Below are 15,996 nucleotides of genomic sequence, written 5' to 3' on the forward strand. Positions count from 1 at the left end.
AAAACGAGAAAAATGCAAAGCATCTGCACTCACGAAGGGCTGCAAAATTTCTGATCAATAAAATAAGTGAAGAAATGCAAATAAATGCTAAGTGAAGATGATATAACTCTCTTCATTACAATGACTCAATCAAGTCAATTAATAGATAGTGAAATCTGTATGTTTTTAAATACATAACATTTCACTGATAGTTAAAAAAGTGACAAAAAGGTTACTGAGAATAAAAAAAAAAAAAAAAAATTCAACTGTATATTTAGTGGCAATTTAGGACACATACATTATATAACTTAAACAATAGAACTTTATAACCGGACACAAAACTATATCTCTACATAAAATTAAAGAGAAAGTGTTAACACAATACACATACACTAAAAAGTCTTCAGTTAAAATAAATGTTTAATAAAACAAAATAAATATTAGCATTGGTCTCCCCCCCAAATTTTGGTTCCCTTAAGGTCATAAAAATGCTTAATTTTTTCCCATTTATAAATAATAATTTCTACATATCATCATACTAGATTTAAATTAATGATCTAAAATTTTGAAAATTTCCAAAATCCAGAATAACTGAAGTCCTGACAAGTTCAGTTTTAAGTTCTGTACTATATATAACTTCCCATTTTTAAAAGTTGCTTTTAAGAAATACATACTGACACATGCACTCAAATAACAATACTATCAAATTTTACTATGCATTTTTCAGATTAAAAAATAACTCAATAAAAGTTACAATTATAATATAAATAAAAATGTAACACCAATGTTTATGTAATTACCAATTCCATATTTCTTTTGCATAATTTAACTCAAAATAAAAAGTTTAAAAAGGAAATTTAAAGATTTATTTACATGAAATACAACACTGCTATAAAAATTATGTATACAAAAAAGAGCCTTTTTAATATGTATGAAAACTTATCTGAACAAACAGATAAAAGAACACAGAATATTAGGTTGCAAGTAATACAGCAAAATGTTGAAAAATTAAAAGGATCATTGTTATTTTAAATAATATATAAATAGTATATTGCAATATATGTAAATAAATGAAATACAGTAAAAACCTGACTTATTGGCATTCCACTAACCAGAAAATTTTATTATTTCAGTTTTTTTAAAACACTCCTTCCAAGCAATTAAGGAAATGGAAGACCTGTAATGCCATCAAAAAGTACACATAGGAAGGACTTTTGAAACCCTACTGATAACTTCTAAAATGTGAATACATTACACAGTTCTCTTTAAGAAGACATTGTTAACACACCCTCCCTATCACTGTATCCATTGTATTGTTCCTAGAATTCATCCTTGGAATAGGAAATAAACCTCATAGAAAGAAAAGCAAGGAAATCTCGCATCATAGAACAAAAAGCACACCAAAGAATTTCTAATGAGAATTATTATTAAAAGTTCTTTGGTACTGTGGCAAAGCCTGTGACAGATTAATAATGATGGCAAAGCCTATGAGAATAAGTATTTAGTTTGTCTAACGTGATCAGTGGACTCGCCAGTATGTTTAATGGGGGCTGTCACTAGAAAAGTTTTTCTAAAACTAAAGCAACAACAACAATAAAAATAAATTTAATTGGAATTATTACAATAACTACATTGTTCAAACTTTTATCGAAAACCATGAATAAGCAAGTTAACTTGCAACCTTTGAGCTTTTTTAACTAATATATGTTAACAGTCATTAAAGTTGCAAACCTTCTCAGTTCCATAAGCCAGTTTCAGTAAAGAAGATACAAATTAACTGTTATTTAGGTGCTTCCCTCGGCAATTTGAAAAAAATGGTTCCAGTTTGGGATCTCCTTTCTCTGGAACAACATGGTATTTAAGGATCATTTATGGAAGTTACAAGATCATGGCATCAAGAAAAACATGTTTTAATGGTCAAAATATGTGACTTTATTTGAAAATGAATAAACAATGGTGATTACAATATGAAAAATTAGGCTATGCGATTTAACTTTTTATACATTATATCCATGACTTAAACCTTAGCAATTCTAATTAAACAAAATATGATGATATTTTGACTTTAAGCTTCTACCAAAATAATTGGCACAAGTTTGGCAGAACTTCTGCCAACTTACATGATCAACTGCATTTTGTAATCACGTAAGATGTTTTAATTTCATACGTTAAAGGCCTGGGAAACAGGTGCTGCTTTTATAATCTATCATAAGTTTAAATGTAGGCTTTTGATACTCATGTTGATAGCAAAGAAAATGACTGTTTTTATAATTTTAGACAGGAAATCTTTCTCGATTAACTATTAATCGAGAAAGAAATTTCCTGTCTAAAATCGAGAAAGAAATTTCCTTAAAGCTTTTCTAACATGAATTGCATTTTGTATAAGCACAACTATCTGGAAATTTCCCGCGTCCGGAATTAAACATTTCCTGTTCTTGATAGTTGAGCTTTTGCTGTAAAACAGATACAGGACTACAGGTATTTACTACTGCCGAAAATATTTGTCATGGATTATCAGAAGAAAAGTTACAGGAAATAGCTTCACTTCGAATATTTCTGTTATAAATGAAATTCTATTAAATAAACTAATTCAAGTCTTAAATATTTAATATATATATATATATTTAAAAATGGTGACTGAAAGTTATGGCAAAAGCTATAAATAGAACAAGTCATATATAATAGCAACATAACAAAAGAGTCTTGATAAAAGAGTAAATACATTTTTTATGAACCCGCAGTCTTATAAAATGTTATCCTACTGTTTTTCTTCTGAATTATATTAAAATACTTACCAAATATTATAAAAAAGGCAGCTAAGGAAGAGGCAGATAAAGAATTAGTCAACTCCCAGACTATTAAAAAAGAGAAAGGAATGATACAGATCCCCAGAAATACACAAAACTGAAAGAAAATAAAAATGAGAATTACTATATGATTAAAACAGATTATAATATATTCCATTAAAATACATTTTTACTCTTCACAGTAATTCAACAAAATAATTAGAAATGCATAATTTTCCCCCTTAATACCCATAAAAGTAATATTTTTTTTTTATGCATACCAATCTCATTCCTAAATATTTATGATCACCATATTTGTCACCTGGCTTGTTAAAGGCAAATGTCCCATTGTAACCAGTTAGTTTTCCAGATAAGCCAATCAGCATCTACGAAAAAAAAAAAAAAAAGCAGCAGATTGTAAATTGTGATTGAACATATTACATAAATTATGTTTAATTGAATAAGTAATGAAATAATTTTAAAGCTGAATTTAACGAAATAAGTCTATCACGGATCACAAACTACGTTAATGTAAATTAAATATGTAGAAAGAATAACCTCAGCGCATTTAATATAATAAATAATTCAATGTTTATTCATAAAAAAAAAATACATCTAATAGGGACACCTTATGACTTACTATAGATTTAAATGCATTATTTAATCAAAACCTCATATGAAACACCCAGTCTATTGGCTTTATAAACTTGCATATCTAAATTTTTCTAAGAATAAGCACTGTTTGCACAAAGTGCTTACCATATCTTTCAATTACTTCACACCATTATTTGAATTTCACAAAAACAGATTGATTTAATAATGATATTTAGATCTGACCCCAGGGTGCTCGCCCTCAAAATTGGGGCAGAAATATGTTCAATCTCCTTCAGGCTCTTGCAACCATACTTCCATGAAATTCATTGACAAGACAACAGGGTAAACCCCTCCCCCACCCAAAAAAAATCACAAAATTCTGATATGACTGCTCCAATACATCTGAAGTATGCACTCAATAATAATAGTGAATAATAATAAGAAGTCCTCCTCAGTTTCCCACAAAGGAAAAAAAAAAAAAAAAAAAAAAAAAAATAGAGAGAGAGAGAGTTTAACAAGGAAGAAATCAAAATTTCATCTTTCTAGAAAAATCTGGAACAACTTCTAAATGTATTGATTACTTGTAGCAATCAAAATTAGGGATATAACTTTGGTGATGTATCAGCAAGTACCGGCTAATATAACAGTACACTTATAAAATTTGCTCTCACTTTCCTTCTTAAGAAAATTGTACAAATCCAGCATTCTAAAACAGCATACTTAATATTGTAAAACAATGATTAAATAAATAAGTCATTTCAGTGTATGAATATTTTACTAATTTCTTCTATAGCATTAAATTGGAAGTAGTATATAAAAATACCAGAATAAAAAAATTCCATTTTATTTCATAAGTTCTATTTATGGAATTTTACTTCCAGCTTAGAAAATTTTTTAAATCCAACATGAATTTTCAAATCATAATCATTCCTAAATAAAATTATGCAGTATATAAAATTTTGCACCAAATGTTTACAAGCTACCCAAATCTTTTTTCACTTTTGTACTGCTAAAGTGAAAGGATCATTTTCAGAACTACTGTACACTATTTTTTAGATTATTATTGATTAAATGTGAGGATAAACCTCACATTTATAAAACAATATCAATATTGATTTATACAATATAAATATAGGCTACAAAAATATAACATAAACATACACAACAATATAAAAACAGTATAACTAAAGGCCTATATTTATAAAGTAGTATTCTGAAACAAACATAAAGTAAAGAATGTTAGAAAAATATTATGAAAAAGTCTCTCGCACAATATACACAAATGAAAATTGGGTTTAATTTTGAACTGATCATCCTGTATTATGAATTTAAAATTATATATGCTCATTAACATCTACATTTTTCTTGATACTTCAAATACTGTTTTTAAATACATAAAAGTGACACAGTGTTTTGCAAGGTACAGCTCCATAGTTGCATTCAGTTGCAAGAGAAGGTAAAAAAAAGTTTAATTAGATATCTCAAAATAACAGAATCTTGCATATTACAAACAAATATCAAGAATAATATGAAGAATAACAGACTTATTAACTGCTGTGGTAAACAGTGCACAAAAAATTTGGAAAAATATTTTGGTGAAAATGAATTCAACAAAAAAATGTTAAGCTTTACAATAGCAAATGGCATGTTTTGTCAGTTGTATATTCTTTAGTTCATAAGCTACTGAAATATTTTGAGAAAAAAATTACTATTTTATCACGTGGATTAAAACTTAATACCTAAAATCATCAAGTATTTAACAAAGAATTTAAGTACAAAAATCAAAATCGAGAAGCTCGTAGAAAAAAAAGGAAGAAATCATACAAAAAGACATCAGTATAAAACTTTTCTCAATCAGTTTTTGTTTTTCAAACACTTCACTTCAGGAAACTTCAGTGTTAGAAATTTGCACAGGAAAGAAGGCATACCATGCAAAAATAAATTTCTATATTTTTTTAATATATAATGCTGTTAACCAAACATTCCAAACCTTTCCAAGAGGCGGATGTACATCAAAGAAAAATGTATGATTTATGTACCAGCTGCCCATTTTTCCAAAATGAGTTTCATCCCAACTGCAAAATAAATAAATATGGATGAATATATGAATACAACTCATTCAATGAAAATAATATTTCAAATTTTTCATGAATAAAAATCACTGAATTTAATGAACCCACCACACATGATCTGGCTCCTCAATTTTATACAATCTTGTCCCAACAGCTAGTAAAGTTAAAACACCAAATACCAGCCACCACTGAGTGTCCGTCTGTATATTTAAAAGCGTGTCGCTCTTCATATTTTGTACTACATTTATTATATATTTTGAATACTTTAATTAACCTCAGCCTATAAGTTAAAAAAAAAAGACCCGTAATCTTCATTCATATCATCTCTTACGTTAACTATTACATTCCGATTCAGTTCAGCAGAATAAATTTAATTCGGAAGCCCCGTCAACTGATCCGTCTAAAAAGCTGACAAACCGGTCTTACTTCACATGTTTACGTTGATTTAAAAATCAGCGGAAAAGATCTGGCAACATTTCGTCTGCTTTGGTTTCGATGCCAAACCTTGCAATAGCAGAAAATAATAAATAAATACACGCTGCTGATGTCAGTTTTCTAAAAACAGAGGGTAATAAAAACCTATGCTATTATTCGAGATCTTTTTAAACTGGGTCTACTGTCACGTAGGCAGACGTGTCATTAACTCACATTTCAGATGGCTTTCGATCACGTTGTATAAGGGCAGGTTTACAATTTACATGCTCATTGCGCATTCATTCTTTTTTTTTTTTTTTTTTTATTTTTTTTTTATAAAATAATAATTTAATTGTCATTAAAAAGCAGACAGACTAATCGACTCGTCTTGGAGCAATACCGTTCTTGGAGACTGTAGAGTCAATTTACTTGGGTTCCCTTAACGTTCGACCACTGGTAAATTTGCATCGTTGATTTTTCAACTGTGGTGCTAAAAGTTGTAAGTTCGATTAACACCAGTAACTAGCAGCTCGTACTAATTTCCAGTAATTAAAAATTCTGCCTATCAATTAAATTTCAAATTTTATTGTCAATATTCCAAGATAAGGCTCCTGAGCCTACTGTTAAGTTTCAGCCTTGCCGTAAATTGATATCAATGAAAGAAAAAGTACTAACACTTCGTCTTTTGTTTGAGTGTGAAACTTAAAACAAAAACAACGCTAATGTGTACGCTACTTCCTGTTGGGGATTTTGCTTCCAGTGGGAAGTTGCTTGAATACTTCATGCATATACACATTTGTATATGTATAAGTATTTTGAACATATCAATTTAAAAAATCGAATCAGTGTGCTTTTTTTATATATATATGTATATTTAGGTATGTGTAATTCTGAAATATACAAATACTTAATTACTTTTGACTTGTTTTATCATGTAGTTTCTGTATAATTTACTTTTGTATTTTTATTGTTATGTTCAATTATTTAAAGTGAAAGTAATTAATTATATAACTGTTTAAAGATGTATGCGAACAATTTAATTGGTGATTTGTATTTAGAACTTTACATTACATTTTAGCAACTGCATAATTAAAAAAAAAAATGATGCTTTAAATTCTTCATGCATATAAACTGTAATGGAATTGACATTTAAACCATATTTTATTTCGTTTAAATGGATTATTTTGTAAAAATAAATTTCGTCATGTATATTATAGAAAAAGTCTTCGTCCGATTTTCTCCCATGGATCGTAGGGTAATAGAAAAGCAACCTTGCTATGAAGTTGGATTAATTTAAAAGTATTTAAAATTTCAGTAAAAGCAGATTTCCATTATTAACATAGTTCAGACATCAAATAGTAACTAATATATATATTATTGTTGTCAAGTTCATTAATGAACACCAACGTATAATTTGTTAAGATAGCAGTCACACGTACTGCTGTATTAAAATGCTTCCAAAATTAAACCATCAGTTGCACAAACAATTAGATACTGGATATGAGAAAATAGCAACAAATATATATATATATATTTTTTAAATTTCCAGACAAACTTCACATCACATATTCTTTGACCCCTCTCTCTTCATTGCATATTAATAATAAAAATTTCTTAGTCTAAAATTCATCTATAATTGTAGACTGCAAATGTAAAATGTTCTGAGTTAAAAATAAGGTGGATGTTATTATTCAAAAACAAATATTGCCAAGTTGATATCTTTTTGGAATACAACTTATGCATATCTATATTTAGTGGCAGGAGGAAAAATTGAGACTCGATAATTTCTGCTCATATATATATATTATATATATAATTGAAAAGCTAACAAGTAATGTGATGTAAGACCTATTTGGTCTTTAAAATTTTTTGCACAAAATGCTGCAAAAATTGGTGGTTTCTTTATTATGGAGGCACCTAATAGGTGGGCCACCATCGCCTCCTATGAAGGGGATAGACAGTTACAACCATGCCTTCTCTGAGATTTGAACCCAGGCCCTTTGGTATCGCAGTCAGGCTTCCCTAACCACTATACTATCTGGGTGGATGGAAAAAAAATATTGGTAAAAATATATTTATGGGTGTCCCTTGGTGATTTTTGGTGGTACATGGATGCCAAGTTTGTGCAATTTGTTATTTTGATTTGTTATTTTAGCTTTGTGTAGTGGCAATTTTTGTCCCAAAAATCGCTGCTATACAAATCCAAAATAACAAGTCAAAGAATTGCACAAACTTGGTATGCATGTACACATCAACCTATTTTCACTAAAAAAAAAAAAAAAAAAAAAAATACAGAGAATTGCACAAACAAGGTGCTTGTGGGGAATGTGCAGAATCACTTACTGTTTGGCACATTTTGAAGAATTGCACAACTCATTATCCATGTACACGTCAATCTTTTTTCATTAAAAAAAATCATCAGAGAATTGCACAAATTCATCATTGTGCACTCCCATGACTTTTTCCATGTACACATCGATGTATTTTGACTTAAAAAGTCAAAGGAAATTGACAAAAAAAAATCCAATTATTCCTACTCTTGTAAAAAGCGCCAAACATAGCACACCAAATAAGTGGGCAACTCTGCACTTCAAACCTATGTACACATCAATCTATGTTCACTTAAAAAGTCAAAGGAGCAGCCAACAAAAAATATATAATCTCAATAAACTACATTTTAAATCAAACTATGAAATAACATAAAAAAGGGAATTCATCTTAGCACAACACAAACGAAATATCCACTTACCTTATTTACAAATTTCAGTGTCTTCAGTCAAACAAAATTCCTTAACAGCATCCAAAAACTGCCTAAAATTATCTGAACTAGAATCTGTATACTGGGGTCGCCACATAAATTCACAAAAATAACAGTAAAAAATATCCTCCGTAGTGCAGTTATCCTCTGAAGTTTGATCATACGCATTTGTTTCCTATCAACAGGATACTTACAGTGGATGGACAAAAATATGGAAACACCTTGTGAAATACATGTTTGAAAAGAAAAATGGATTTTAATGAAATATGTAGGTGGCGCTGACGTTTTTGACTACTGACGCCACCTATACAACTTCGTAAATGTGCTAAACAGTTTAGTTGTTGTCAGAGTACTGTTATGTGAGGTTGTCATTGCATTATGTCAGAGTTAACAGACTTCGAACATGGGCAAATTGTTGGAGCACGTATGATAGGTGCTTCCGCAAGCAAGGTAGCCAAGGTGTTTAGTGTTTCAAGAGGTACTGTATCGAAGATTTATTCCGCATATTTGAAAAGCGGAAAAACATCATCTACTAAATCACAGCACGGGCGAAAGTGTGTCCTGAGTGATCGTGACAGACGATCATTAAGGGCAATTGTGACGAAAAATAAGAAGACCACAGTTGCAAAAATTACTGCTGAAATGAATGTTGTGTTACCGAATCCTGTGAGTATCAAAACAATTAGAAGGGAGCTTCTAAGCAGGGAATTGCTGGCCATGCTGCAATTGAGAAGCCACTCATCAGTGATGCTAATGCCCGTAACAGGAAAAGGTGGTGTTTAAGTCATAAAGCCTGGACTATAGAGCAGTGGAAGCGAGTAATATGGTCTGACGAGTCTTCTTTCCCATTGTTTCCCACTTCTGGCCGAGTTTACGTCTGGAGAATGCCATCTCAAGCCTATAATACAGACTGCTTGTTGCCAAGAGTGAAACATGGCGGGGGTTCTGTTATGGTTTGGGCAGCCATATCGTGGTTCTCTGCTAGCCCCATGATAACTGTGTCAGGGCACATGACTGCCAAGACTTATGTGAACATTTTGGCCGATCAAGTTCATCCCATGGTACAAACTTTGTTCCCCGATGGTGATGGTGTCTTCCAAGACGACAAAGCCCCTGTTCACACAGCTCACATTGCCCAGGACTGGTTTTCTGATCACGAGGATGAGTTGTCCTATCTAACCAAAATATTGAATAATGTTGTGGTATGTATTCTATCGTTTTTATTTATTTATTAGATAACGGTTCTGAAGTGTTAAGTATGAACTTAAATACAAATAATTAAGAATACATGAAGAAAATCGATTCCATTAATTAATTTAATAACCTATTAGAGTTTTAATTCCATTAAATTCAGTTTCTTCCTGTTTTACAAAAGTGGCCCTTAAATGGGCTGTTTTTCTGACTTGTTCTGCCATATACATTACAAATGTCGCTGAGCATGGCCAAAATGGATTTCCACCGATCTTCTGCTAGATAATGTGGAGGATTTTTAGTGTAATACTCCACTTGTTGTGTAGAACCTTTAGTGTTAAAATTCCTAGTATGATCCATTTGTTAGAGTATTAATATTGTCTGCAGGATTGACAAGGTCTTTTGGTGGTTTACAGCTCAATAATTGTATTCTAATTGGCTCAGCCCCTTATAAGAAGGCCATTTATCTCTCATAATATAGTGGCACCATCTAAAAAATAAATAACTTACTTAAAGAGTAGATCACATATTACATCACTATCTAGAACTGGATATGAGGAAAAGTTGAGAAAGACTTAGCATAAGAACGTTGAGAAGCATTGTTGATATGGTTCAGCATTTGCAGAAGTCGCAATTTGCTGTTGTCTTGACTGATGGTTCCCAACCTCATCCTCCTTACAAACTCCTTCTAAAATCTGAAAGAAAAGACTTTTTTATCTGCTAATTTTCTTTTAAAATACTTGACAGGTTTATCCTTGTATGCCAAATGTATCAATGTCCTTTTGTGTTAATGTTTCCATTGTTTCAAAGTATATATAAAGATATAAGAAGTGATGGTTATAAACTGGTGGTTACTGTCATATTTTCAATTTCTCATCAACCATGTTCATAAAATTTTCCTTTGTTTTCAGTCAGATGAGGTAGTAGCTTACTACTGTTTTGTATATCATCATCACCTTATGTTGTTTTGAGATCAGATGCGGAAATTGAAGAATGAATAATTGACTGCTTGTCTAGCATTTTGTCAGGGTTCATTAAATGATTCGTTTTTAATCTTTGATCCTTGATAAAATTACAGTATAATAGTTATTAAAAGTTCTTTACATGTGATGAACTTCACTAAACAAAGCTGCTGTAATATACTACCAATCGTGGAATAAATCATACAAGATTTATAATTGTTCTCGTCTGTCAACAGAATACTACAAATATGGGGTAGAGACAGTACAAGTTGTAGTGGCCTTGCACTAGTATGGATTTCATTTTGCTGGCATTCAGAAATCTGATATAATTACGTATATTTCTGACAATTGAACACAATCCACACATAATTTGTGATGCGATACACTCATGCATATCTCATTCTGATACGTTTAGCCTCTTAATAGAATGATGCACTAAGATGGCAAATAATAATGGGAGGAATGCTCATTACTCAGTCTGCAGTACTGCCATGCCCACTTAGTCAACAGATCTCACCATTAACAAAGTCATGAACTTTCTTGTATATTCTAGTTAACAGAATTTAATTTTCTTTGAATGCAAAACATATATATGAAAGTATTTTATTTCTCTTTCTAGTATTTGTGCTTATTTGCATTTAAACTTTCATTCATATGTCAAGCTTTATCTACCAAAAAGGTAATAACTTATTATTCCTTTAACTGTCATGGTGTAGTATGTATGTAATTTGGACACAATTGGAAGATTTTGAGGGAATTAGCTCACTTATCTGTTATGTCTTGTCTTTTCTTGAAATCTTCAATGAAATCTACTCAAACAAATTTTATTAAGTTCCATTAAATTCTGATAATGGGCTGTATAATATTTCTTTAAAGTTATGATCAGTCTTAAAATCAAATTATGCTTAGTTTAAAAAATAGATAGTGCAATTTATAACTAAGCATATTTTAAATGAGTGAAGTACTATTTGACAATGACTGTAATGAATAGTAAAAATCATAATGTGTAAATTTTGGTTTTTATTTTATTCGCGTGTAAGTGCTAATAGTTTTTTTTCCTTCCCTAGTTTGACTAAAGCTATGAGAACTAGCTTCTTGAAGTTTTAAGGATATTTTTTTTTTTTTCCCAGACATGTAACTGAAATTTCAAGAGGTATGTTTGGTAAGTTTTTTTTTTTTAAAGATTTGTAATCGTAACAGAATTTTTATAAAAATTACTATTTCTAATACTGTAATATAATGTTATAGTAAAGCCTTTGTTAATGTTCTATATATGTTTAAATGTATTATGGATCAGGACAATTTAACTAATGTAAAATCAGTATTTTACTTATTCAAAAGTTATCATACATGAGGTATAATATACTGCTCTCCAAAAGTTAAGGAATAGCATGTTTTTGTGTCCAATTTGAGAATGAAGCAACATAGAAACAATAAATTTAGAGGACGACCTAGAATGTTCTAAAGTTCAACACAGTCATGAGTTACAACAAAAAATTGCACCCTTAGCAGAGACATCCAGTCTTGGAGAAACAGTACATCACAGTTTTTTGAAGAAAAAATATGGTGGTAACATTATGAAAATGGGTTCTAATAAGGAATATGCCCAACCCTAGGTGCAGCACATTAGTGGTAGCGATGCTGCATGCTGTCAATTAAGTGGTCGGTCAGTAAAATGGGGAGCAGCAACCAGACATGGAATAATCTTTGTTCAAGCTCATCTAATGTCCTGGGAGGTGGACTTAAGGCAGCAACCTGTCCCAAAAATGGTAGTCCCAAAGATGCTGTATAGGATTTAGTTCTGAGGATTGAACTGGCCATTCTATCTACTCCATACCATGACCCTAAAAAAAAAATTCAGAACCAAAAGCAGCAGCATATCGCCAGACATATTGATCAGAGATCTCATCTCGATATCTCGCACTAGTCAAAGTTTCTGTATAGAACACATGCAGGTCAGTGTGACCACCGAGAGAGATCCCAATCCAAACCATTATTCTACCACCTCTGCATCTTTTCACAATGTGGTGCTAGTTGTATTTAATGCATTGTTTCCTCCAGATCAGTTGATATCCTGAATTACTCTCCAATGTGAACCTGGACCCGTATGTGTAGAGTGTAATATGATACAATGTGCCCATTGTTGGCTGGTCAGGGAGAAGTGTTCTCTTGCCCAACACAATGTCCTTGGGTCGAGGGGACACAAACAACCCTGGTGGTCTTGCATACAGAAGTGGCTGCTATTGTTATTCCTTTTGTCACTAAATGACCTGTGATGAGCTGAAGGATAGTAATGTTGCTATTCCTTCGGGCTGAAAGATCTAAATAACGGTCTCCAACAGGGGGTGTAACTCTTTGACTGCCTTAGAACATGTGTTCTAAATACAGAATCCTTGGATTCAAACTAATTCCATAGTCGGAAGACCATACTACGAAAGACATTGAGACATCTAGCAGCATCAGCTCCTTACATTCCCATTTCCATCCATCCGATCATCTGTGATCTTAACGAATGGGGCAAATGACTTCTCCTGGACATTGACAGACTGTCCTAGAAATTGTCAACGAAATTGCTAATAACAGTTGAAGATCAACACTTGTGAACAAAACTTACAATTTTTGCATTTTTCTTCAACTGCTGTATAAGTATTCATTTCTATAAGTATATTGTATTTGCACTATAGTATTTGAATTTGTACTATTATATTTGCATATATTTTCTTATACTTCGTTACTGTCATGCATATAAACTGTGAATTTAAGTGTTACTGATAGTTTTGTAATGGTGAGCTTTGAAAAACAGGCTGTTTCTTACTTCATTTCAGAAGTGAAAAAATAATACGTTTTCATATCTTTAATAATTATTATACAATATAATTTTTTTCATTACTTCTTGCCAGTGTGATGGCAATTTGTAAATACTTTTTTTTTTTTTGAAAAACAGGTTGTCCTTAAAAGTGAAGAACTCAAGTAGTATTTAGCTGACATCTGAGTCAGTTTTGAATTTTTTCCGTCCAAAAAATTTTTCAAGTAGAGAAACAAGTTATAATTGGAAGTTGATAGTGCTGGGGAATGGGGTGGATGTGGCAAAATTTCCCAGCCTAGCTCTAGAGTGTTCTGATAAGTCACCAAAGAAGCATGTGGTCTGGCATTATGATGTAGTATGATGTGCTTCCAATTGAACTGCCTCTTTTCTTTGACTGGTTTGTTTAAATCATCTTTCTGGATTGAGCTTTTTGTTAGGTTTCAAAGGCTTGTAATGCATTTCTCCTTGAAATTCCACCATATACACAGTGTATTCTCATTTAAGCTGAAGCTCAGTTTAGAGGTGGAAGTGGCAGTTTACATCTGGGCTCGCAGCATGTTATTTTCTTAATGATGTTTTTGTAGGCAATCTACTTTTCATCACCACTTATTCCCCAGCCAAAGAAGGTTTCTTTTTTGTTCCGAGCAAGCAGATATGTGCAAATGACGACTTAGTCATGCAAATTTTTCTCACTTAGCTCATGAGGCACCTAAAACAAAATCAGATATAAATAATAGCTCTTACCTGGTTCTTGATCTTCTGAGCTTTTAAAAAAGAGCAATTGAAAATTACTTAGCCTTTATTGATACATTATACGAAGAACAATTCACTTGACAAGACACATCTTACATATCTAGCTATGTTCTAAAGATAAAAGTAAACAAATCAGTTTTAAATTCAAGGGCTCACTAACGCCCCCTATCGGCTGAGTTTGCAACAGCACCTATCTGGAATATTTATAGATCTATTCAAATTTCCAAATATGGCCCAAAGTAGTTTGTTGAGCTGAGTTAAGCTTTTCTGCAATCATTAGTGTTTAAAAAAAAAAGGGCCTTGTTCTGTCATGGTCTTTATAATATTGTCATCAGTCAGTGATGGCCACTCAGGGTGTCACTTATCATTAAGGTCGAAATTATCTGGTTCAGGTATTTCAAATCATCTCCTGCACATTATTTACTTTCACTAAATTTCAATATGCTTCTGTAGCATTTCTTCCTTGTCGTAATTCATGCAAAATACAGGGTGAAAATATATTTGAGGGTACTCTTGGTTAAAATTGCCAAATTTTGGCACCATTCCTGTTTACGTCTAGTACCCTCCCCAGTAAAATGGTGTCCAAAACATAATGCAATAAAACATAATTAAACCAAAAAATATATAATCTCAATAAACTGCATTTTAGATCAAACAAGGAAATAACATAAGAATGGAAATACATGTTATATAATCTAAGCAGTACAAAAAGGAAATATCAACTTACCTTATTTAAAAATTTCAGTTTCTTCAATATGTGCGACACAGAGGATCTTTAACAGTATCCAAAAACTATTTAAAATTATCTGAATTTGAATCTGTATACTGCCATTGCCACATTAATTCACAAAAGTAAAAAGGGAAAATATCCTCCATACTGCCAGAAGCATTTCTTTTGAAAACCCCTTTTTATTACACCCTATGTACCTTCCATAGTATGTATATGAGCTCTGTTTCAAAATCCTTAAATCTCACTGCGTAATTCACCTCGAGGTGAACCTTTATTTACACACCAGTCAATCAGTGTTTTCTTTCCCAGTCATTCCAAAGTGTACAGAAACTTCAGGTTAATCATACCACTAGCAGGCATTTTACGGTGTAAGGCACAAAATAAGCAATATACTTCCTAACCAACATCCATACCAAAGTAAGCCCTTACAAATATTTTCCCATCAGTCAAAATCACTGCAATCGCACATTACAACCAATCACGCCATAACAGGGTTTCCATAACATTCAATTACTCATGTTACCATAAGTGAAACAACTTGGCAATCATCCAAGGGGTACCCTAAAATATAGACTAATCAAATACAGTATTGTAAATGAATTTATTGGTAGCCATGTTTACACAATTTTATCTCACTTAATAATGAGACACCTTGTTCCAAATTAATTTAGAAGAGCACATATCTATAAATGCAATGAAAGAGAGCCATTTATATCTCAAATGAAGATGAACTTTGAAATGAAATGAGCATGAAAGATGAAAATGAACAGATCTTTCCAACAGAGATTATACATTAATGAGAAAGTAGTAATTAAATATTTCATAAAAATTGTGAGTTAAAATGAAGTTATAAAATATGCCTTTTCTTGAAACAGGTTTTAGATAAATTATTGCCATGGTAGTAATATTGTGTCATTTTTTGTCAAAAACTTTTTTTTATTTAAATCTATG

General features: G+C 31.4%; 1 protein-coding gene across 2 annotated transcripts in view; it reads right to left on the minus strand.

The window, feature by feature from the left end:
- The window catches only part of tw (Protein O-mannosyl-transferase 2), a 68,997-nt gene extending 63,100 nt beyond the window's left edge, over positions 1-5,897 (minus strand). Inside the window, exons 1-4 of one of the 2 annotated variants that reach the window (XM_035357201.2) lie at positions 5,540-5,897; positions 5,350-5,434; positions 3,047-3,151; positions 2,775-2,883 (exon numbers count right to left, since the gene is read on the minus strand). In XM_035357201.2, coding sequence (XP_035213092.1) covers positions 2,775-2,883; positions 3,047-3,151; positions 5,350-5,434; positions 5,540-5,661 — 421 coding nt within the window. In that variant the 5' untranslated portion in view covers positions 5,662-5,897. The remainder of the gene's footprint in view (positions 1-2,774; positions 2,884-3,046; positions 3,152-5,349; positions 5,435-5,539) is intronic. The other variant, XM_035357202.2, reaches the window with a different exon arrangement.
- Between the last annotated feature and the right edge of the window lie 10,099 nt (positions 5,898-15,996).

The sequence above is a fragment of the Stegodyphus dumicola genome, chromosome 9 (assembly GCF_044657685.1).
Source record: "Stegodyphus dumicola isolate Sdum_Otavi_A_Nest chromosome 9, ASM4465768v1".
Taxonomy (NCBI): Eukaryota; Metazoa; Arthropoda; class Arachnida; order Araneae; family Eresidae; genus Stegodyphus; species Stegodyphus dumicola.